General features: G+C 38.9%; 1 protein-coding gene across 1 annotated transcript in view; it reads right to left on the bottom strand.

Moving 5' to 3' along the window:
• reln (reelin) overlaps positions 1–23472 on the bottom strand; it is a 1039407-nt gene that overhangs the window by 659040 nt on the left and 356895 nt on the right. Inside the window, exons 12-14 of the mRNA XM_053500241.1 lie at positions 22970–23021; positions 12579–12675; positions 9867–10107 (exon numbers count right to left, since the gene is read on the bottom strand). Coding sequence (XP_053356216.1) covers positions 9867–10107; positions 12579–12675; positions 22970–23021 — 390 coding nt within the window. The remainder of the gene's footprint in view (positions 1–9866; positions 10108–12578; positions 12676–22969; positions 23022–23472) is intronic.

The following is a 23472-nucleotide window of genomic DNA, read 5'->3' as shown; positions in this document are numbered from 1 at the left end:
CCGCTGAGTGGCACTATATAACTACAGACTGACACCTCGGGCATAAGTTCATTCTTTCAAGGATTAATGAGCCGCGCTCCGTTAGAGCTGCACATAATATCGGATAAAATCGAGTGAAACATTGTAGTTAAACGAATTCATAATCACAGTATTAAAATAACAGTACAAATGTAGAATTTAAATTAAATCTTATTAGGATCGAATTTAAGCAGAGTAAACATGAGCCTTTAGATTTTATCATTTAACATTTTAACAAATTACATTTTTACATCCCAGCACCCCGGTTGCGCTGTATTACTGAAAGCAAAAACCTTATAAAATACGAGTGAAACATTAAACAAATTTTTCACCACAGTACTAAAGTTACAGTATAAATTTAGAACTTACAAATAGGCGTTTCTTAGTTTCATCAAATTTAAGCAAAGTAAATGTTAACACAGTGAGCCTTTATATTTTATCATGTGTAACACTCGCGTACCCAGAAAACTCTGGCTGTGTGTATCAGAAAAAGTGGGTGAGTCACAGGTGTTGTCAGATTAATGGGCAAAAACTATATAATAAGCCTATATAAGCTACATAGCCTTTATAAGACTTTACTTTTATTTAAGTGCACGCACAATGACAAGAAAGAGTTATGTTGTAAAATAATGAAAGCAAACAGGGATACAGCGCTATTCTGTATCGGTTTTGGTGAACTTGAGCGTGTCAATAAATTAAGCGAAACTCCGTGTATACTCGCCTCACAGACGTGAAAAATATATACTTACAAAAAGCGAAATGTCTGCTTTTATATAAACTTGTACATGCATGTTATTTACAAGTTCTGACGCGTGTCTTTTTTGTTACACAGTGTCACTCATGACTCCAGACGTTTCGTTGATTTCTTTGTCTTGTTTTATTTTCAACATCAAAGTACAACGGTTGTTACAGTTTTTTTGCATAAATCCACTGTAGTCACAACAAGTCGTTTGCTGTGTTCTGTAGCTTCGATAGATTACAGTTACAACAACTCATTTTACTGTATCTTTTAGCTTACAGTCTCATGATCTAAAGCTTGTGTTCTCCACACCTTTCTGTATCCTTCCGTGTCTTAACGACAACTGAACAACTAACGTGCGTGATAGACATGCAGCTACATAACTGTGGGATGATGTCGCAAAACAACTCATTAAATTATGTCACAATACAAATTACAAGTATGATACTTAATGCTTAATTCTTAACTAATAGACTGAAAAAAAATAAACAGAACAACAATTACAAGAATGAAATATTATTACATTTCCAGCCCCCTAATTGACAGCCAGGGAGACTGACAATTACACACATTTTTGTTTTGTTGTCTTTTTTTTTTTTTTTACAATAGGGCCAGAAAATTTACTATTAAATAAAAATTTAAATTAACTTTCTTAACACTTTAAACATTTGTTTACGGTTTAACTTAAGGTATTCATATCGCTGCATACAAAATGAAAAGGAACATAACTACTTTATAAGACAATTAACAGTCCATTTCACATATAAGGCACAGCTTATCGATGGGTCTTTCCAGTGTACTGGTTTTAGTTTTGACCAACACACGTCTCACAAGTCTTTTTTTTATCAGGGAACACTTTCGTGATCCGTCCGACGACCCATGAATTTCTTGGAGAAGACTCATCAATTATTAGAACTACGTCTCTGATCGAGAGGTTTTTTCTCACTTGAAACCATTTTTGGCGCTCCTGAAGCAAGGGCAAGTATTCACGCACCCATCGCTTCCAGAATAAGTCGGCAAGGTATTGAACTTGCTTCCACTTGTGACGTGCATAAATGTCCTCTTTTTTAAAAAGTCCAGGAGGCAAGTTTGGCTCTTTTTTCATCAGCAGCAGGTAGTTAGGTGTCAGGGGCTCCAGGTCTGTGGGATCATCCGTAGCAGTGGTAAGGGGACGATCATTCATTATAGCTTCCACCTCACACAGGAATGTATGCAAGCTCTCATCGTTTAGTGTTTGTTCTTTTAGTACGGGCCTCAAGATTTTTTGACTGATCTTATCTGCCTTTCCCATATTCCACCGAAATGAGACCCAGCAGGAGGGTTGAATATCCATTGTATCCCCTTTTGCATGAGGACGCCTTCAATTTTTGACTTCAATTTTTGAATTCAATCTCAGCACCTGTAAAGTTTGTTCAGTTATCACTTCTCATGACTCACACTTGGCCGCTTCTGCACATAAAGCGTCGAATAGCATTTAAGCAGGAGTCTGTGTCTAATGACTGCACAACTTCAATGTGCACAGCTCTTGTTGTCAGACAAGTAAACAATACGCCATATCATTTAACATTCAACTTCTACCTCGTTTGACCTCGAAGGGTCCAAAATAGTCTACCCCTACGTTAGCGAACGGTGGGTGATCTGGTGTTATTTTATCACGTGGCATGACATTTTTTGTTCGCTAGTCTTTGCTCTGATCTTTCTACATGTCACACAACTGGATATAAACTTTCTCACAAGGGAATTTGCAGTCGGAATACAGTGTTTCTGCCGCAATTTTGAAAGCATATAATTCCTTCCACAATGTCCGACCTGTTCGTGAATGTCTCTTAAGATTAAAGTTGTAATGTGTGAGTCTTTGGGTATAATGAGTGGGTGTTTAACATGCTCATGCATTGCAGACCTACCAAGACGTCCTTCGACTCTTAGCACTCCATCCTGCAGTACTGGATCTAGTTTGGAGCATTAATCTGTGGCAGTTTTACTTCGCTGAGGTATAGCCACTTATCAATGTCGTGCTGTTGTGGAATGTTTTCCACTGAGACTGGGATGCTATTTTGTGTGAACACTTTGGGGAGTTCAACAAAAGTGTTTTCTTCCAGATCACTAACCTCTAAGTCAGTAAGCCCGTAACTTTCTACTTGTTTTCTCGCGTTTATGGTACTAGTTCAGTTTCGTGGGCTTTTACGATCACTTGAACTGTGTCTTGTGCTGCAATGTGTAGCATGTGAGGATGTTTCTTTGAGCACAACTGACATGTGATTTTTTTTTGTGCAGTCTTTGCTTAAGTGTCCTTTTACTAAACATCTAAAGCAAAATCCATTTCTTTTCAAAAAGTCCAATTTGTCCCTTTATGTCTCGCCGTTAAACTGGTTGCATTCGTCTAGGGTATGATCTTTCACACAGAATGCACAAGGTTTAGTAAAGGCACTGATAACTGATGCACCACTCCTCTTTACTGTAATCAAGTCTTTATGATTTTTACCAACCTGTTTTACACCGGTTGCAAAGCTGCTACCTTCCATTTTTTGCGTCCTGATGGAGATTTGTTGCAGTGTTTTTTTATCACTAGTTGAAGCGTTCAGGTCGCTGAAAAAAGTGAGTTGGACATTGCCGTTGCTTCTTGCTCTACAAACTCCATCAACTGCACAAACTTGGCTCTTGTTTGAGTGCGCTTTCATGCTTGTATGCATGGTTCCTCCATCTTTCACGCAGTTTGTAGGGCAGTTTTGAGACAATAGTCCTCAAGTTGGTAGCATTATCTAGCTCATCCATGTAATCGATGCTTGACATAGTATTGTGACAGTTTACCAGAAACAGGGAGAAAGTGGTCAGCAACTTTATGTCCTCTGTCCTGACTTTATTTCCGGCCAGATGAGTGCAATTTGCATTAGCAGTGTAGTGATTATTTGTCTATTTTCAATCTTATCATGTAACAGTCTCATAGCTTCTGCATAACCGCGATGTTCTGGCATGAGCTGGCAGCTTTTCACAAGGTCCCTAGGCTGTCCTCTAGTATGCTGCTTAAGATAGAACAGCCTATCCAGATTGCTATCAGTTTTGGTTTCAATGACATGTTTAAAGGCTCTTACAAAGGACGTGAATTTAAGAGCGTCGCCATCGAACGAAGAAGCGTTGCACGGAGGTAAGGAAGATTGCCTTTCACTCTTTGCAAACATTTCTGTAATATCTGTCTGAAGTGGCATCCTACCCTGAGACTCTACTGTATCAGTATTGTAAAGTGAGTGTTCGTTACCTTGGGCAGACCGCTCCATTAAGGTGCTTGACATTATGGGTTTGGCACTCACGTGCATGCTTAAGTAGGTTGCTCGGAGGTGGGATGGCAGTTCGAGGTATTCCATTGTCGAGTTCCATTGTTCATTTTATTCCGGTTTGGGCATGCACCACTCGTTTCGATGACCACACTCCGTCTAGCAGGATGTTGTTTTTTTTACAGTCCTGGTACAATTTTATTTTAGCATCTGCAATTGCAAGCACTGTTTCCATTTCCAGCCTTTCCTTTTGTGCCTTTAATTGTGCTTGTTTAGCCTTCATTTGTGCTTCGAATTGTGCTTCCTCCATTTTTAGCGCCTGCCAATCTCCTAAGGTTGCTACTTTAGCCAGAAGCCTTGTTAGCTTCTGCTTTTTTTAGTCAAGCTAAGGATGCTGTAGATGTTGAGGACTTCTTGGATGCCACTGACGTTACGCTTCCGTGCCTTTTAGGGGCGGGCGTCTTGAGCTCCAACATTGACACGCTGTCGTTTGGCGAGACTCCATCGTCAACTGTTCCACGACTTCACTCTTACCATGAATTCTGTGCAGCGCGTCAACCTAGGGTGATACCAGTGGTGCTGATCGGTTTCACGCTCTTCATCCTTTGCGCACGCTCGCACTTTTACATTGCTTTCAATAAAGTCATTTAGCAGCCCTTTGTATTTGTGGCGCTTGGCTTTAACGTCATACAAATTACAAGCATTGTCCATAAGCCCCTCTAGTTCGTTGTATAATACGGTCAACTGACTCCACTTGCCTTCTCTTGCGTTTTTCAGTCTGTGAAGCTTGTCTGGAGAATCGTTTTTGTCGAGCACTATCACCCACTCAGATTCGACGATAGCGACGTTGTCCTCGCTGTCTGACATGGTGAAATTTAAGCAGGCAAGTCCTCTTATCGCTTTCGGTTGCTTGTCGACAGTCGATGCTCGTTTTTTTAGATCGCACGCGCGCTCTTCACTCCACGTTCACACTCTTAATTCACTTATCTTCATTTTTGCAGCGGAGAAAGCTTTTGACTTTACATGTACGTGCATGTTATTCACAAGTTCTGACGCATGTCTTTTTTGTTACACAGTGTCACTCACGACTCCAGATGTTTCATGAGTATGATACTAAATGCTTAATGCTTAACTAATAGACTGAAATAAAATAAACAACAACAAATTACAAGAATGCAATATGGCCCTTACAAAACTAATGGAGAAAAAAATCAGCTTATGTAATTCGTATATAATTCCGTGGATTACTACAGCGCATCCACTCACAGCCGAAACAAAAAGACATCAACTTATCAATGAATTATTAAAATGGCCAGTCAGTTTCCTTGCTGTCTTCCCCGACGCATTTATAATCATTAGTCTATTTCTGCCGGTGCGGTGCTTCTTATCCCCACCCCCGTTAAAACGGCATATTCAAAAAAAGGCTTGCCCGCGAGAGGTTGTGCGCGCGCAGTCCACTAGACAGCTAAAACATTGGTATATTATGACTGAGATGAGGCGGCTCACATCGGCGTGCATTTCGCACAGCGCCGCAAAGACAGCGCTTATTTAACACATATAAATGTGTGTTTGTTGTATTTCTGAGAAAGAGAAATCTCTTATAAATCTCTCATATCGGCACGCACGTTCATCTGACTTTGGATCAAAACTCGAGAAAGGGAAAGAGCGCACACCTAAACACTACAGGCTAGACAGGAACTACACATAACATACCAAACATGGACTACACATAACAGGCTAAACATGACTAAACATAACAGGCTACACATGGACTAAACATAACAGGCTAACCAGGCTAAACAGGAACTACACACAACAGTTTAAACATGAATGACTCAGGAACTAAGGGAAGTGGTATGACATCAAGACTTAACAATGGGGAGCGGCTTGACACCAAGACTTAGGAAACATGACACCCATTTACTTTAACAGAACAGATGCCAGACCACGAACCACGGAACAAAGGACTATTTATAGTATATATATAGGAATCTTTATAAATCTCTCATATCGGCGCCACGCTCATCTGACTTAAGACTTAAAACTTAAAACTCCGCAAAGGGAAAGAGTGCACACGCGCCTCGAGTTAACACGAACATTTTACATTCACTATAAGATTTATTCACAACCATATTTTGGCCATTCACACACATTCATTGTGCTATGTTGTTTGTACACACTTAATTTTCTCCTTCTAATCTCCCCTTTGATCAAAATGCTCCTAATATGAGCCGACACGAGCAGCTTTGTTTCAGTCAGAATATTCCTTTATCATAAAGAGAGGCGACATATACTTGCTGACCAAACACTGCAATTTTATAAAGGTGAAAGCGTGCGCGATGTGAGCAGCTTTAATTATTAATAATCAAATATTTATTAAATGGTGGACATAAACAGCAAAAAGAACAATATTTTACTTTTGATTATTATTATCATCATGTTATTAAATGATTATTTGAAACTGAAGCCCTTCATGTAGATTCATGCCATGAGTCATTTTATCATACGAAGATTGTTACGTTGTGCTCAGACCACTAAGCGTCTGTGGATTCCACAATTGACATTTTTACCTTTTTTTAATCACTGGAATGGAAGAGATAGAAAGTTTCCGGCAGAGGTGATCAGGTGAAAACAGTCTTTTATTAACGGAAACCGACCAGAAAGACATCTACAGAAGGGAACTCAGGGAACAGGAACATGGGGCATAAGGGACAACAGAGGCTAAGCAAAACATGATCTACCGACAACACTGACTAAACTACACAGGAGCTACATTTAGATATGGAGTTATACTAAGACAGGGAGTTTCACTCAGACAAGAACATGAACTAGACACAACAGGCTAAACAGGAACTAAACCCTACAGGCTAGACAGGAACTACACATAACAGACTAAACACGGACTACGCATAATAGGTTACAAATGGACTAAACATAACAGGCTAACCAGGGTGAACAGGACCCAAACACTACAGGCTAGACAGGAACTACACATAACAGACCAAACATGGACTACACATAACAGGCTAAACATGACTAAACATAACAGGCTACACATGGACTACACATAACAGGCTAAACATGACTAAACATAACAGGCTACACATGGACTAAACATAACAGGCTAACCAGGCTAAACAGGAACTACACACAACAGTTTAAACATGAATGACTCAGGAACTAAGGTAAGTGGTATGACATCAAGACTTAACAATGGGAAGTGGCTTGACACCAAGACTTAGGAAACATGACACCCACTTACTTTAACAGAACAGATGCCAGACCACGAACCACGGAACAAAGGACTATTTATAGTATATATATATAGGAATCTTTATAAATCTTTAATATCGGCGCCACGCTCATCTGACTTAAGACTTAAAACTTAAAACTCCGCAAAGTAAATGAGCGCACACGCGCGCCTTAAGTTCACGCGAACCTTTTACATTCACTAAAAGATTTATTCACAACCACACATCAGCCATTCACACACAAGCATTGTGCTTTGTTGTTGGTACACACTTTTACTTTTCATCTCCACTTTGATCAAAATGCTCTCGATATGAGCCGACACAAGCAGCTTTGTTTTAGTCAGAATATTTCTCTTTCATTAAGAGAGGCGACATATACTTGCTGATTAAAGACTGCAATTTTTTAAGTGAAAGCGCGCACAATGTGAGCAGCTTTAATTATTAATAATTAAATAATTATTCAATGCTGGACATAAACAGCTAAAATAAAGATGATTATTATTCTTTAGATTTTTATTATAATGTTCTTTTGCTGTTTGAGTTTAGCATTAAATATTTTTTTTAAACTGAAGCTCCTTGTGTAGATTCATGCCACGAGTCATTTTATCATACCAAGATTATTACGTTGTGCTCGGACCATTGACTCCAAAATTAACATTTTTACCATTAAAAATAAAAAAGGTTTTTACATTTGAGCTGTTGTTTGTGCTGTTTTCTTTAATAATAACTAAAGACAGATAGAAACAGAGAGTCTGTCTAAACAAAATTAATTGCAGCCGTTTTGCAAAATGTCCCTTCTTAAAATAGAAAAATCACTTCTAACTCCGCCAGACTGTAGGAGAGCTCTGGAGGTATCCTAACTGGTTAAGAGTAGCAAGGAAATGGGTTCAGGCAGAGACCCATGTGGTAGAGAGATGTTTTAGTAACACTGAGTGACACTGAGCTCTTGAAAGATATGATTAGACAAAAATGGAATACTTTCTTTTTTTTTTACATCATGTGCAGTATGTAACTGATCCATTAATGAACATTTCATATGCTATCTCTGCAGACTGCTCCTTTTTTTTTTTTGTAACAGCAAAAATGCAGCTTTTAAATAGTGACATTCTTTCGTTCTCTCTCCAGTTTTACTTTCTTTTCAATGCTAGTGGTCCTAATAGCTACAAGCCCAGGGAAGATGATGGCAGCATCGGAAATGCATTCACAAACTCCAAGCATGATGTGAGGAGAACCTTTAGGAAAGTGAACACAAAGAAAGCAGCAGGACCTGATGCCATCCCGGGTCAGTTCCTCAGGGACTGCGCAGACCAGCTAGCACCTGTGTTTACAGAAATATTCAACCTCTCATTACTGTTGTACTCACTATAAAACTCCAGACTAGAAATCTGGAGTACTGGTGCCAGAGGAACAACCTCCTCCTTAACATCAGCAAGGACTTCAGTACAAAGCAGGAGAATAATCAATTGGAGACCAGTAGAGAGAGTAGACAACTTCTGATATCTTGGTGTCCACACCATATGCAGGACCTGTCATAGTCCTATCACATCAACACCATGGTGAAAAAGGCCCGGTAGCATCTCTACCACCTCAGATGCTTGAGAGACTTTAGACTCCCCTCTAAGCTGCTTTAGACTCCCTTCTAACTTTTACTCCTGCACCATAGAGTGCATCCTGACAGGAATAGTACGACCAGACAAGCTTTACAGAGGTGGGTGCGATCAGCTGAGTGCATCATCCGTACCAAGCTCCCTGACTTGCACTCAATCTATAGAAAGGGGTGCTGGACCAAAGCCAGAAAGATAGTAAATGTCCTCAGCTACTCCAACAATGTTGTTGCAGTCAGGATAGCTGTTTCACTTCCTGAAGGCTGACACAGAGAGACTGAGGAGTTGCTTTTTCCTGTAGTCTATACAGACTCTCATAACACTATATAGGACTTAACACTTTGATCTGTTTTCTCACACAATAACAATAATCAAACTACTCGTCATGTTGCACATTGCATATTAACACATACCCTCCACACCCTGGACCCTTTGCACATTATTCTGTACATTGTCTTGCTTATGACTGGACATGCTTTTCTATATCTCAGTTCCATTTGAATTCTATTTAATTTTATTATTTGTACATATTTTACATTTTTACAGCCAACTTAGTTTTCTATAATTTTCTATATTTGTATATATGATATACAAATCTTCTATCTTCTATGATTCAGAAGATCCCAGGTTCAAACCCCACAACCACCAAGTTGCCACTGTTGGGCCTTTGAGCAAGGCCCTTAACCCTCAGATGTGTAATGAGATAAAAATGTAAGTCACTCTGGATAAGAGCGTCTGCTAAATGTGAAACTGTTTTAATTTTTTACGTCATCAGCGGTCATACAAGCATTTCACTCCATATCATACTTTGTATGACTGTGTATGTGACAAATAAAATTATAATCAATTGCATACCACACATGATATGTCACAAAAAAGTTAATTTTTGTCCAAATGTATCTTTTATGAGCTTTATGTCACTCGATGTTACTAAGATTTCTTTCCCCTCTTCTTTCCCCTATAAATATTTGTATTTCTACGTAACCTTTATAGTTGCTCCAGGAAAAAAAATCCAGTTGCTAGCATCAGGGGGATCAAAGTTATCCTCAAGTAAGGTGGGTTTGTGGGCCATGTTGACCAGTAGAATGTTATCCAGTCCCCAGCAAGACTCATAGCCATTAGGGCCCAATGCAGCCTCCTGGGACCACCTCAAGTACACAGCCTCTTCCTTACAGTTTTGGGGCAATTGAAGTAGATGGACAACTGTGCTGCTGTTTGTGGGTGCTCTAGAAAAGAAAAGAGTTAATAAAATCATTTATTTAAATGAGCAATTAATAGTCAGATTTAATGTGATTTAACAGATTTAATGTGATAAATTATAGTAACATAATCATATCTTTATAATCATACTTTATATTTAAGCAATATCACACAAGAGGGAGTGCTGTTGTGGTGGAAGATGAGCACTGCTGTGATGTGGTCATACGAAACACAGCCTGAGTGCCAAAGGCATCACAGCCATGCTGATATTCAGCACAACAGCATGACCTCCAGTAAAATATCCCTTTTAAACTACAGTTCCACAAACATAATTTATTATTTACAGATTGTAATTACTTGTATTTAAGCAGTTAGTTTGCTCCTTAAACACATGTTCATCTGCAACTACAGGAACTAACTAACTGCGACTGGCAGAACTGGTGACTGACATTTAGTGACAGACAGTTAGCGTAATTAACAAGGGGTAAAATTAGTTAAAATTGATCACCTCAAAAGGTGAGGTGAATAAAACATGGAGATGCAATCTAAAAGGACAGTCCTGTAAATCTTGTTAGTTTCCCTTTATATTTCTCCTAATTCTGCTTTAGAATACGAGCTTCATTAACTTCTGGGTTTCACACCAGATCAGGGGTTGGAGGGTGATTTGGAATTCATCTTTGTGTTAGTAGCTAATTAGCTTTAGGGAAATAAATAAAAGAATACAGATGGTTTAGTGGCATTTCAGTAGGAGTTAAGGTGCTTTGCGAAATTATTAAAGATGACAACATTATAAGATGTGTTTTCTTGTTGAATGAGCTTCTGTTTTTAATGTTTTTGGCAGGCAGTTGCTCTCTCCTGAGTATGGTGGACTGTGCATACTTACAGTACTTTCACCCATATTGTGACTGACAATTAGGATAAAAAAATGTTATTAGAACAAAGAGAGGGTATAGGGTATAGAGAGAGTGTAGGGTATATTTTATCATTTCACATTTTTGACAGGTAAAGGTCAAAGGTCATAATAAATAATATTGTTGCCAGGTGTAGATCAGGTTGCCTAATTAATGACTGTATTCATGTAATAAAAAAAAAAAGCTTTCACCACCTTGATAATACATTGGATCAAATATCAGATAGGAAACTTGTTGCATCTTTGTACAATAATCTTGACTTTAATAATTTTGTTTTGATAAATATGATTGTTAAGATTTTTTAACAGATATGACACAGAAGTCTCCAGAAAGAATTAGAATTAAAAATAATCTGACCAGGGTGTCTGCTTTGGTGAAATCTTGCCTTTTCAAACAGTCTGTTACATCATGAACCATAAACCCTCAACTTGTATTCAACTGATGTGATCAACCAACTAAACAAAAGTTTAAGAACTCCACACCAGCTTGTTAGTTGGCAGAGCGCTGGCCTGGATTACAACATATTCTTTGAACTAAATCAGAATCTTTTAAGATTACAAAAGATTCTAAATGATTATTACCACCCCATTTATTTATATTCAGCTTTATTAGATGCAGTAAATCAGCTGAATAAAAATTTAAGAAGTTCAGACCTGATCAATACTCAAATTTAAAATTTTAATCAAAAATTCTGGTAAAAATGTAACAAATACACAGACAACTGTGAATGACATATTCTATGAGTTAAATCAGAATCTGTTAGAGTTGCAAAATAGTCTAATTGAACATAGTGATTGTACAAAGTTAAATCCATCATTAGATGCAGTAAATCAGCTGAGCAAAATTTTTAAATGAACTAGTGAACATGTCAATATCATCTCAACTCTAGAAATCACTCAGCAACGTAGATCATTACCTCCTCCAAATTTGTTACAAAAATGTTTTATCTTAATTAAAGTGTTATGTTAAATGACTAAATAAGTAATTAACTCATTTGATCCCCCCTCCCAACATTCCACAAAACTTGGCACATCCCTGAAATGTCAAACAATCAAATTGAAGTCATGTCACCTGCTAATGTTAAAAATTCTCAAACAGATAACACAGAGCAAAATGTGCTATCTCCTAATGTTCAAAATGATCAAATAGATAGCACGGTGTGGTTAGCACTGTTGCCTTGCACCTCCAGGGTCCAGGTTTGATTCCTAACCCAGTTAGATTTCCTGCCTTGTGTATGGATTTCGCATGTTGTCCCTGTGATTGGTGGGTATCTGCCCCTAAGTCTCCTAAGATCCAGGCCCCCCGCAACCCTGTATACAGGATTAAGCGGTATAGACAAGGAGTGAGTGAGTAAGTGAGATAGTGCTGATAGCAACCTGATCTATGCCTAACAAAATTATGATTTTTGATGACCTTAGACCTTGACCTGTCAAGTGTGAAAGTAAAAAAAAAAAAACTACATAAGCTGACAAGAGGTTACATTTAAACAACATCTGAAATATGTTATTTTGCATAAAAGCAGATGAAGTGACAGATACAGGAAATTATTGGTCTAGTTGTCTATGCATGCAGAATGAATAAGAAACCTGATCTTCTCCAAGGTGGCCCAGTCACTTAAAATGTTCAGTCTGCAGGAGACAATTATGCTGGGATCAGAGGAACTGAAACGGCAGGATCCAGAGCCTAAACAAAACACATCCACCGATAAACATTTGAACCAATAGTATTCAAATCAAATTCAAATTCAAATTTTATTTGTCACATACACAGTCATACACAGTACGAAATGTAGTGAAATGCTTGTACGACTGTCATTGACCCTAAAAGAGAATTAAAGTTTACAAATAAGAAATAAATATGAATAAAAGAAATACGATAGAAAATTAAATAGAAAAATTAAATTAAACTAGGAAAAATAGAACTAAAAATAAAAATAGAAATATGCTAGGAAAAATAGAACTAAAAATAAAAATAGAAATATGATGTACATAAAAATAGAAATATACTGTACAAATTGAAATATACTGTACTGGGTGTGCAAATATGCATAGAACAAAGTGTCTTTGTGCAAAGGTTATTAAAGTGTCTTTGTGCACTGGTCCAGGATGTAAACGTAAACATGTAGTGTAGTTGTGAAGGTAGGTGTGCAAAGTTATTAAAGTGTCTTTGTGCAATGGTCCAGGATGTAAACGTACAACATGTAGTGTAGATATGAAGGAAGGTGTGCGTGTAATTGTCCATAGTGTCCATGGATGTAAAAAGATTGATTGATTGATCAATTATGAAAAGATTGTGAAAAGATTGTGTTAGGATCAAGCCATGGAATGCTATAGCTAATTTTGCCCCTGTTTTTGCTCCGTCATTGCAAAATTAAAGGTGAAACTTTAGTTTGTTTAACTTATAAAATCCCAATCATGAACAATACATTAATGTATTGATTGATTAATTAATTGACTGATTACTATTTTTTGGGGAAACCATGAACTAAAGCTAAAATTCATTGATAAACAACAGTGCAAAAGGAATAAACATAGGTGAAATCCATGACATTTATTACTTTATTTTTGACATTTATCAAAGAAGACTTTTTGCCACCAGTTGAGGAACCTAAAATCCATCATGCATTTCAATGAAATAAAAAATTACAAGTCATATTAGTACCTGCCTAGCATTATAATAATATACAGTAGAAACCATTTCAAACCGCAGCCTGCTCCATGGCAAGACCCTCCACGAACCATGGCGGATCCGTGACCTTTTCATGCACGGGCCCAGATGATGCAGTAAATGAAGCCCCTCCAGATAAACGCCCTTGTTTTGTTCGAGTAAGGAGGTTGCAGGTGGACTCATGACTGCTTCAGTTAACTGCAGTTCTTGCTTTGTCAACATATTTTCATGATTAAATCAAGCTTGTTGTCTTGCTCTGTCATTCTCATACACTTTCAAAAAAATATTATTTAAATGTTAAAATGTCAGCCGAAATGTATTAGTTAATAATCCTGCACCAGCATGTTTTACATAAATAAATACATCAATGAATACATACATATATAAATAAATAACAACTTAGCTAAGTATGGAAGTAGGGGCTATAGTAATTTTGTGCTTATGAGAGGTCATGAGTGATTTTTTCTTTAACATAGTGTGTTACAATGTATAGAGATGTTTTAGTCAATGACTGTCACTCTCTGATGTGGCAAAATGGTTAAAGCATTTGCACTGAAGACAGGTGATCCTTGGTTCATGTCTTGAGAATGCCAGTTTACTTTTATTCATATATCGCGCTTCAGTCATATAGTACACTGCATGTTACAGATACTTGTTTATTATATATTTGTTTATTTTAAATTATATAACATAATGCACATGTAATTCATTTGTAGGCTAATTGTGTCATAGAGGAAATCTCTCTTACACACACACACACCCACACACACACGTGGCCTCTTGCGCTTTCCTTCCCTGTGCAGGAACACACACGTGCACAGGGAAGGAAAGCACAAGAGGCCACGGCATTGTCATTTAAACTGTGAGATGACTCTGAAATTTATCAATAAAGGCCATAGAGCCCTGTAATTCAAGCTTCCAAGCTCATGCATGTTTAGACCAGAGAATTTCTCAAACATGATTTTTTGACCAGCGCACATACTTTCTGTTTGTACTGTACACTGTGTCTATGTTTGTTAGGGCACTTAATACACTGTAATGTATTGTAATGCATGGAACATTACTTACTTTCTGGTTTGTTTTATTTTAAATATAGTTTAATTATGCACTTTTCAGCAAAAAAAAACAACAACAACAATGTCTATGGCCAAATTACTGTGAATGTATCAAAAACCTATAGAGACAAGCCTCTTCAGATTGTTCTGCAGTCATGTTATCATGGTGTAAATGATTAAAGTATGGTATTTCAAAAAAGGACAAAAATAGACTATGCACTTTTAGGACTGTTTAGGACTGCTTCTGAACAGCTGTGTTCATAGATTTAATGAACTATTTACAAGACAAGTTTAAAGTGCCACAGGTGAGTGTGTTTGTGGATGGAGAGGTTTTCTGCATTTCTCGGTTGGCTTTAACACAAATACATTTGCGCACAGACAAGTCGAAAGAACTCCCCTAAAACAATGGAGCAATTAGCACAATGTCATAGTCAGTACATTCTACATTGAGGTTTTTCACCTTCCACTTCCTAAGTTTTCTTAAGGAATTCTTAAAACTCAAAAGTTTTTTATACTGAAAAAAAAAATAATTATGCGTCACATAAGCACTGTGACCAATAATTACAATAATAACTGTTGCTTTTTATAAACAATAATAATAATATTAATAATATTTATTATCATTAGCCCAAATCTTTGACTAATTAAAACAAAGTTGTTTCCCATTTTAGCCCATTTACAGAACTGGCCATTAAGAATGCACGTTTGCGCGCGGCAAGCTGTGAAAATGCTCTTCATTTCCTGTAGGGGGCAGTCGTGTTTCAATCTGAAGTATTGTGTGTCTACTGAAGCCGAAAATGTGTTATCTCTCTTAGGCGCCCATTGACAGCAAGCGACAGAGCTCATAAACGTGTTGAGCTTAAACTGTAAATACTAATATGTATTTATTCTTCATTTTCTTCTCTTATTCAATGATGATATTTCTTTGACTGCGCTTTTTCTATTCAGTATTATTATTATTAGTAGTGCTGTTTATTATTGTTGTTATTACTTATTATTATTGTAATGAACCCACATGTGTGCGAAAAGACGAAGTACAACAAAGTGTCAGGAACTAACTGGAGCGGAGCAGACGACGAAGCGATTAGCAGTTAGCCCTTTGTTGCGTGGATAGTAAACCCAAATGCGGAAGTGACACGAATAGGCAAGATAACCACGCTTGTTATTTTTAGGGCTCTCTCGGATAGAGAGCAGGGGAAAAACAAATTACCCCGCGTCCTAATAACACACACTCAATCGAGAAGATGACCAAATAAAGTGAGTACTCACAGATTAACCGATGTAGCTTGTGAAACGACATGGGCGAACTCAATGACTGAGCGATGTGCCGCGATTTGTTTGCTTCTCGTATACTTTCTGGTTTGCAACTGCATTACTTTCGGGTCCTAGTGCCGGTCGCGGATTGAGTGTGCATGACAGTACCCCCCTGTTCAGGACCAGCTCCTGACAGTCCTGGGGTGGAGGATACCGGACGACGGTAGTCTTGAATCAGTTCTGGGTCGAGAATGAACCTGGCTGGAATCCAAGACTCCTCGATGCCGTAGCCTTCCCAATCGAGGTACTGGGTGCCTCTGCCCGAGGGCACGAATCAAGGATCCGACACACAGTGTAGGCGAGACGACCGTCGATGATGCAGGGAGGAGGAGCAGTGGGGGTGGGTTTTATTATTGGAGAGGTGATGAATGGTTTGAGCCGTCAACACCTATGGACCAACTGTTGGGCTGAAAGTACGTCAAAACCATGGCATACCTCAAATAGGCTTAAGTTGGTGGCAGAAGAAGTGTGGAGTTTATGGAATAGTTCTGCCCATATGAGGTAGCGAGCCCAGGAGCACTGGCGATCAGCAATAAAACATCTCAGGTAGCGCTCCAGTTGTTGGTTGGTTTGTTCCGGATGACAGACTACAGGTGGAGTTGATCAGACGGCAGCCAAGCGATAAACTGGGGCCCCCCGTTCTGGACGATGTCCCTTGGGAACCCATGCAGTCAGATTACGTGTTCCAATATCAGCTCAGCGGTCTTTTTTGCTGATGGGAGTCCGGCGAGGGCTACCAGGTGCACAGCCTTGGAAAACCGATCAACTATAGTCATGATGGTGTTCTTCCCTTTGAAGACCTAAAGAGTCTAAATGGGTGAGGAGAAGGTCGAGACAGGGTGGTCTTCCAGCTTCCGCGGGTCCATGGCCACACCCTGGGACAAGATGACAAAACCCAGGAACGTGGTGGAGTGCTGGTAAAAAGCACATTTTTCCAACTTATACAGTTGGTGGGCGAGTAGTCTCTTTAGGACCGCCCTGACATGCTGGGTGTGTTCTTCTACTGTTTTTGAATAGATTAGAATGTCGTCTAGATAGACAAACACCCAGCGACCTAGCATGTCCCTTAGGACATCGTTGATGAACTGTTGAAAAGCTGCGGGAGCCTGGCTGAAGGTTGATGGCAAGGTCATACGGGCAAGGTGTAGGAAGGGGGGTGGCTCGCCGTTTGCAGAAGACTTCAGCCAGGTCCTGATATGCCTCTGGGATGGCGTTTGTGTCAACATCAGGGGCTTCGGACTCCTTGGAACATGTCCCAGCCTGAGCCCGTAGGCATAGTTCATTACAGGTTGGTCCCCATTGTAGTATCTGATTCTGTGCCCAGGATATGAGTGGGTTGTGTTGGAATAGCCAGGGGTAACCGAGTATGATGGGAGGTGATGAGATTGAGATAAGGTAGAATTGAAGCTGTTCCTGATGTTGGTCAATGATAAGAGTGATGGGCTGGGTTTGGTTGGTGATGGGGCTGGTAGTAAGAGGCTGACTGTCCACAAATGTGATTTTAACAGACTGCGATAACGCCTCAAGTTTTACCCCCAATTTCTTGGCGTAAGTAATGTCAATGAAGTTACCTGCGGCACTGGAATCGATAAACGCAGTATTTCTGACTAGCTTGTGGCCAACTTGGAGGGTTACCTGAACCATGAGACGTGGAGAGTGTCGGTGGTCGTGTGTGTGTAGAGGAGAGTTGGATGGTCCCCAGTGAGTTGTTCTCCCTACTCACTGGGTTTGGGCGTTCCCCGGATGTATAGGACAGATTAGGTGATACAATTTTGCATCAGCCTCCACCTCGCCTGCAGGATGTTCGAATGTAAGTTTAAGTTGGCGGGTGAATTCATGATAAGAATGTGTGACATCGGAGTCAGCACGAAGGACTGCCATGGCCCACTCAGCTGCCTGCCCAGTAAGCAACAGAACTAAGAGGGCAATGCTCACCTGATCAGTGGAGTATTTGGTGGCATTGAACTCAAACACCAGATCTAGGGCTTTTAGAAAAACACTGCACCTCCATCTCATGCTATCCTATTTGCCAGCTAATGAAAGAAAAATATCAGTTGGGGGGGGGGCAGTATGGCAACCGCCACGATGGGTGGCCAACTAGCCTTGCTAGGGATAGCCTCGCGGAGGGCTGCAATTTCCGCCACTTCGTGACGCAAGGCCGCAACGTCTTGGACGCTCTGGCGAAGAGTAGCGATCTCTCCGGTAAGCTTATCAATTACATTGCAGAGGGATCTGCTGGGGGTTAGCGCTGATGGCTCAGTCATTCTGTCAGAAACTAACCGAAGCTGAGCAGACGATGTATCGATTAGCAGTTAGCCCTTGCATGTTGCGTGGATGGTAAACCCAAACGCGGAAGTGACACGAATAGGCAGGATAACCACGCTTGTTATTTTTAGGACTCTCACTCAATAATGACACACACTCAATCGAGAAGATGACCAAATAAAGTGAGTACTCACAGATTAGCCGATGTAGCTCGTAAAACGACATGGGCGAACTTAATGACTGAGCGATGTGCCGCGATTTGTTTACTCCTCTTATACTTCCTGGTTCGGGACCACATTACTTCCGGGTCCTAGTGCCGGTTGTGGATTGAGCGGCATGGCGGTGTAGTGGTTAGCACTGTCGCCTTGCACCTCCAGTGTCCGGGTTTGATTCCCGGCCAGGCTCAATTCCCATCTCTGTGTGCATGGGGTTTATATGTTCTCCCTGTGCTTGGTGGGTTTCCTCCGGGTACTCTGGTTTCCTCCCACAGTCCAAAGATATGCAGGTTAGGCTAACTGACGTTTCCAAATTGCTCGTAGTGTGTGAGTGTGTGTATGTGTGTGTGCTCTGCGATGGATTGGCAAGCCTCCTGGGATAGGCTCCAGGTTCCTGTGACCCTGAATACAGAGAAGGTGAGTGAGTGTGTTTATGCGCTTTAACACTAGAAGCGCCAGGCAGCAGGCCTTTGACCGCTATGGGGAAGAAAAAAAAATAATACTTCACACTCGATCAAATTCCAGGATCCTCCTTTCATAACTTTTCCTAGATCTGTGAGCTTAACCACCCTGCATGCTTATATTTTCAAAATTGCATAGATAAAACCAGTATAAAGCTATTTTGCTCTTATTTACGTGAAATTGCTGACAGCTGCGCGCTGGTCATGCCGTTTCCTCATGGCGCGCTGGTCATGACGCGCATCTCATAGGTGTATGTACATTTCATATGTAGTTGTTTGAGCAGTTATATGTATGTGTGACTGTTTTATATATGTTTTTGCAAGTGTTTCATGTGTGTGTGTGTGCATGAGTAAAGTTTGATTTAAGCCCTATACGTAAAAAATATGTAAAAAAAAAAAAAAGATCTTTTATGATGAGTGTGTGTATGCACTTTAAATATACAGTAAACAATAAAAACTGCCTTTTGCAAAGTGAAAGTAAGTGCTGTTGTTTAAAAGGCTGATAAACGCGCGTGCAGATATGAACAGATTTATTGATAAAACTGCAGACATACTCCCTCTGAAATGCAACAATTAATATAAATAGTCTATTCGCTGAATAAAACACGACAACGTGCTCCGAGCCAAACACTCGCAGACCCCCCATTTACTGTAATGCCTCTTCTCACCTTTTATTCACGATAGGTGTGAAGTTATCAAACCGGTTTCGTTGATGGGGGAATTGGCTGTATTGGGGGTTTTGAAACAAATTAACAAGACCGAGCAGGCGTCTCTGCCCAAAAAGTATTTCGCCAGCAAAACATAAAATAAAATGTTAGATGGTACCAATTAATTTAGGCTTCATAGTCGGATTTGATGCTTTGAGTATAATTCATACATTTACCAAATTTATTCAGATTTTGTAAAATAACGAAAACTAATGTTTCCGTTTCCCTCTTTCTTCCGTTTGTCCACATCACCATACTTTCCTTGTTTTAATCTGTGTATTTAAGTAAAATATAGTTTGCATAAAGGTCTAAATATTCCTTTTTATTTATGGACAGGTGTATTATGCTTGATCTGCATTATTGCTTATTTGCTTACATGCTTTATTTACCTAGTTAAATTTACACATTTACACCTTACAGCGTGGACACACTGAAATCTTATGCCACAAAAATTTGATTATATGCTGTGTATTAAGTGCCCTTGTAGAGAATAAATAAATTAATAAAAATCATAGTCTGGCATAGTCTATTGTTAGTTTTATTGATTTGGCAGAAACTAATTATCATTACATAAGTACCCTAACACCTTTGATCATCGAGTTCAAAACTAATTCTATACATTCTATACAACAAAAAATCTAGATGCAGATTCCAAATGTACAAAGATGCATTTTTCAAATAAAATCGCTATTACTTGACCCTGGAGTTTAGTTTAGCACACAAAAAAACAGAAGGGTCCTTTCTGGTAAATCAACTGCATATGTAGTTTATTTACAGTAATTTATAAAAAAATGAATATACATTGTACAGAACAAGGTAAACATGAGAAATATTACAGAATGAAAAAACAAACAGTGTCTACTTTATAAACAGCTTAGTATACTGTGCGTCGATTTGCTGAAATCCATTGCAACCCTCCTTTTTGTGCTTTCATTTCAAGTGGAGAGATATTTGACCGACAGCCTAGAACAAAAGGTGTGATCACAACCCCCTCCAAATGACCGTGCCATAAATCACTGACCACCTCAGAAGTTCCCTCCAATGTATGCTGATGTTTTGCAAGTTTTTTATTACCATTCAAAGGCTTGCAATTCATTTAGTTTAGATTTCTAGCAGATGCCATAAGTTTTGTTCCCTGAACATTTTCCGACTTGATTTTCATTTGCCTATGAACACAAGTTCCCTTCAACATTAAGGAGGAAAAAAATACAGAAAAAAGTCATGCCAAATACTTTGGGTTATAGTGAAAAACTTGACTTGTTTTTATTTCCTTTGTCGGTTTTTTTCCTTTTCCTTTGTTCCTTTAGAGACTCTGTAGTAGGTTTTCTTAGTTGAATATAAAAAAAATATATATCACTGATTATCATCGCGGGAATGAATGGCGCATTGTTCAAGTGCAAGTTGATCTTGGAGCTAAACTATTTGCTTTGGGTAAAAGCGCCATCTAGCGATCATTAAGTGTCAACAACAGCTTCCCATTCAAAACAATAGGCGGTCCGCGTTAAAAGTAGGTGACACTGGCACGGCGCTTCTAGTGTTAAATATACACTAAATAATAAACACTGCTTTTTGCAAAGTGAAACTGAGTTGCGTGTGCAGCTTTTTGATCAAAAGGCTGATAAAAGCGTGCGCAGATATAAGCAGATTTTTGGATAAAATTACAGACATAAAATGCAACAAACACAAAAATATATGCTACACGCTGAATAGAATGCGACAGCACACAGAATCCGTGGGCTTTGACTGCACTTTCTCCATTTATTAGTAGTAGTACACTAAAAAATGCTGGGTTTTTGTAAACACATCGTTGGGTTGTTTATGATGTGTCAAAAATCGGTGTTATTTCGGGTACTTTAATCACACTGTTGGGTTGCTTTTGCTATTAAAACTAAGAATGCTGCATGATTAAACTCAAAAAACTGAAAAATAAACTTCTCTGTGTCCTCCCATATGTTTCGGTGTTTATGCGGTAAACCCATGGGTGAACACGATAATTTTTAAAAATTAATTTAAACACGAATATATATAAATGGCATTTTAATTCAAATCCAACATTTAAATGGTTAGTGATTGGTGCATGGGCGTCAACTTGCACATTCTGTAATATCTTTAAATTGTACTTCAGCGTAGCAAAAGTACCCTAGCATAAGTTTATATACTCAGCAAAAAAAGAAACGTCCTCTGACTTTCAACTGGTTTACTTTCAGTAAACTTAATGTGTAAATATTTGTATGAACACTAAAAAAGTCAACACCATAAGACATAAACTAAAAATGTTTCACAATGTGTCCCTGAATGAAGGGAGGCTCAAAATCAAAAGTACCAGTCAGTATCGGGTGTGGCCACCAGCTGCTTGAAGTACTGCAGTGCATCTCCTCCTTATGAACAGCCTATTGCGGACAGTCTGAGCACTGATGGAGGGATTGTGTGCTCCTACTGTGACTCGGGCAGTTGTTGTGGCCATCCTGTACCTGTCACGCAGGTGTGATATTCGGATGTACAGATCCTGTGCAGGTGTTGTTACACATGGTCTTCCACTGCGAGAATGATCAGCTGTCCTTCCTGTCTCCCTGTAGTGCTGTCTTAGGCGTTTCACAGTGCGGACATGGCAATTTATTGCCCTAGCCACATCAGCAGTCCTTATGCCTTCCTGCAGCATGCCTAATGCACGTTCACGCAAATGAGCAGGGACCCTGGGCATCTTTCTTTGGGTGTTTTTCACAGTCGGTTGACAAGTCTCCTTAGTGTCCTGCGTTTTTAGAACTGTGACCTTCAATGCCTCCTTTCTGTAAGCTGTTAAGGTCTTAACGACCATTCCAAGGGGGAATGGTAATTAATTGATTATGGTTAATTGAACATGCATGAAATACATTGTTTAAACCTTTTACAATGAAGATCTGTAAAGTTATTTGGATTTTTACAACATTATTGTTGAAATACACAGTCCTGAAAAAGGGATGTTACTTTTTTTTGCTGAGTATATAATATCCTAATCAGTGGAATCTCTACCCCCAGGCAAAGTTTTAATTTAGCTTTTGATTAAGCACTTCATTATTTGTCATTTTTAAATAATTATTTATCATAAATGATTAAGCAATTGTGTATTTTTTATAAAAAAAATTATAGGGTTTTTGCATTGCTAAAGATTTGAGACAGCTGCTAATAAATTTGTCAGATCTTTTTCTTAGCAGTCTTATGTGATCCACATTTAAAATAAAAGGGAAATGCATTTACCATACATGTATAAAGTTAGTTATACATTTTCTGTGAGTGTATGTATAGGTAGTACTTACCCAGTGCAAACTGTAATACTGAGGCAGTGCTTGTATTTAGAGCCACTGTAACCTAAGACAACAACAGAACAGATAACACAAACTATAATATACTATATATTATACAACAACAAAACTATAATAACTGTGTTTACGCAGACCAGTCTATATAATCACAACAAACATAAAAGTGTATGTCCCCACTTTTAATTCTTTGTGTGTGTGTGTGTGTGTGTGTGTAAAAACATATTAAAATTAATGCTTCCGCAGAATTTAAGATGGCAAGTTGCAGCCAAATGCTGCGAATCATCAGGCCTTAATTAATTGATCATTGGCATTTATGCAATCCTCTATAAAAGCAGAAGTTCTAGCAGTTATGGTCAGGAGAATTTAAGGGTTTGTTAACATAATGCCTAGGGGAAAATACTTAAGCAATGGCCTTAGATAAGCAATTGTTGCTGCATACCAATCTGGAAAGTGCTATAAACCATTTCCGAACAATTCTGAGCAACATTCTACAGGGA

Source organism: Clarias gariepinus, chromosome 7 (assembly GCF_024256425.1).
Source record: "Clarias gariepinus isolate MV-2021 ecotype Netherlands chromosome 7, CGAR_prim_01v2, whole genome shotgun sequence".
NCBI classification, from domain to species: domain Eukaryota; kingdom Metazoa; phylum Chordata; class Actinopteri; order Siluriformes; family Clariidae; genus Clarias; species Clarias gariepinus.
This window is presented reverse-complemented; position numbering and strand designations above follow the sequence as displayed.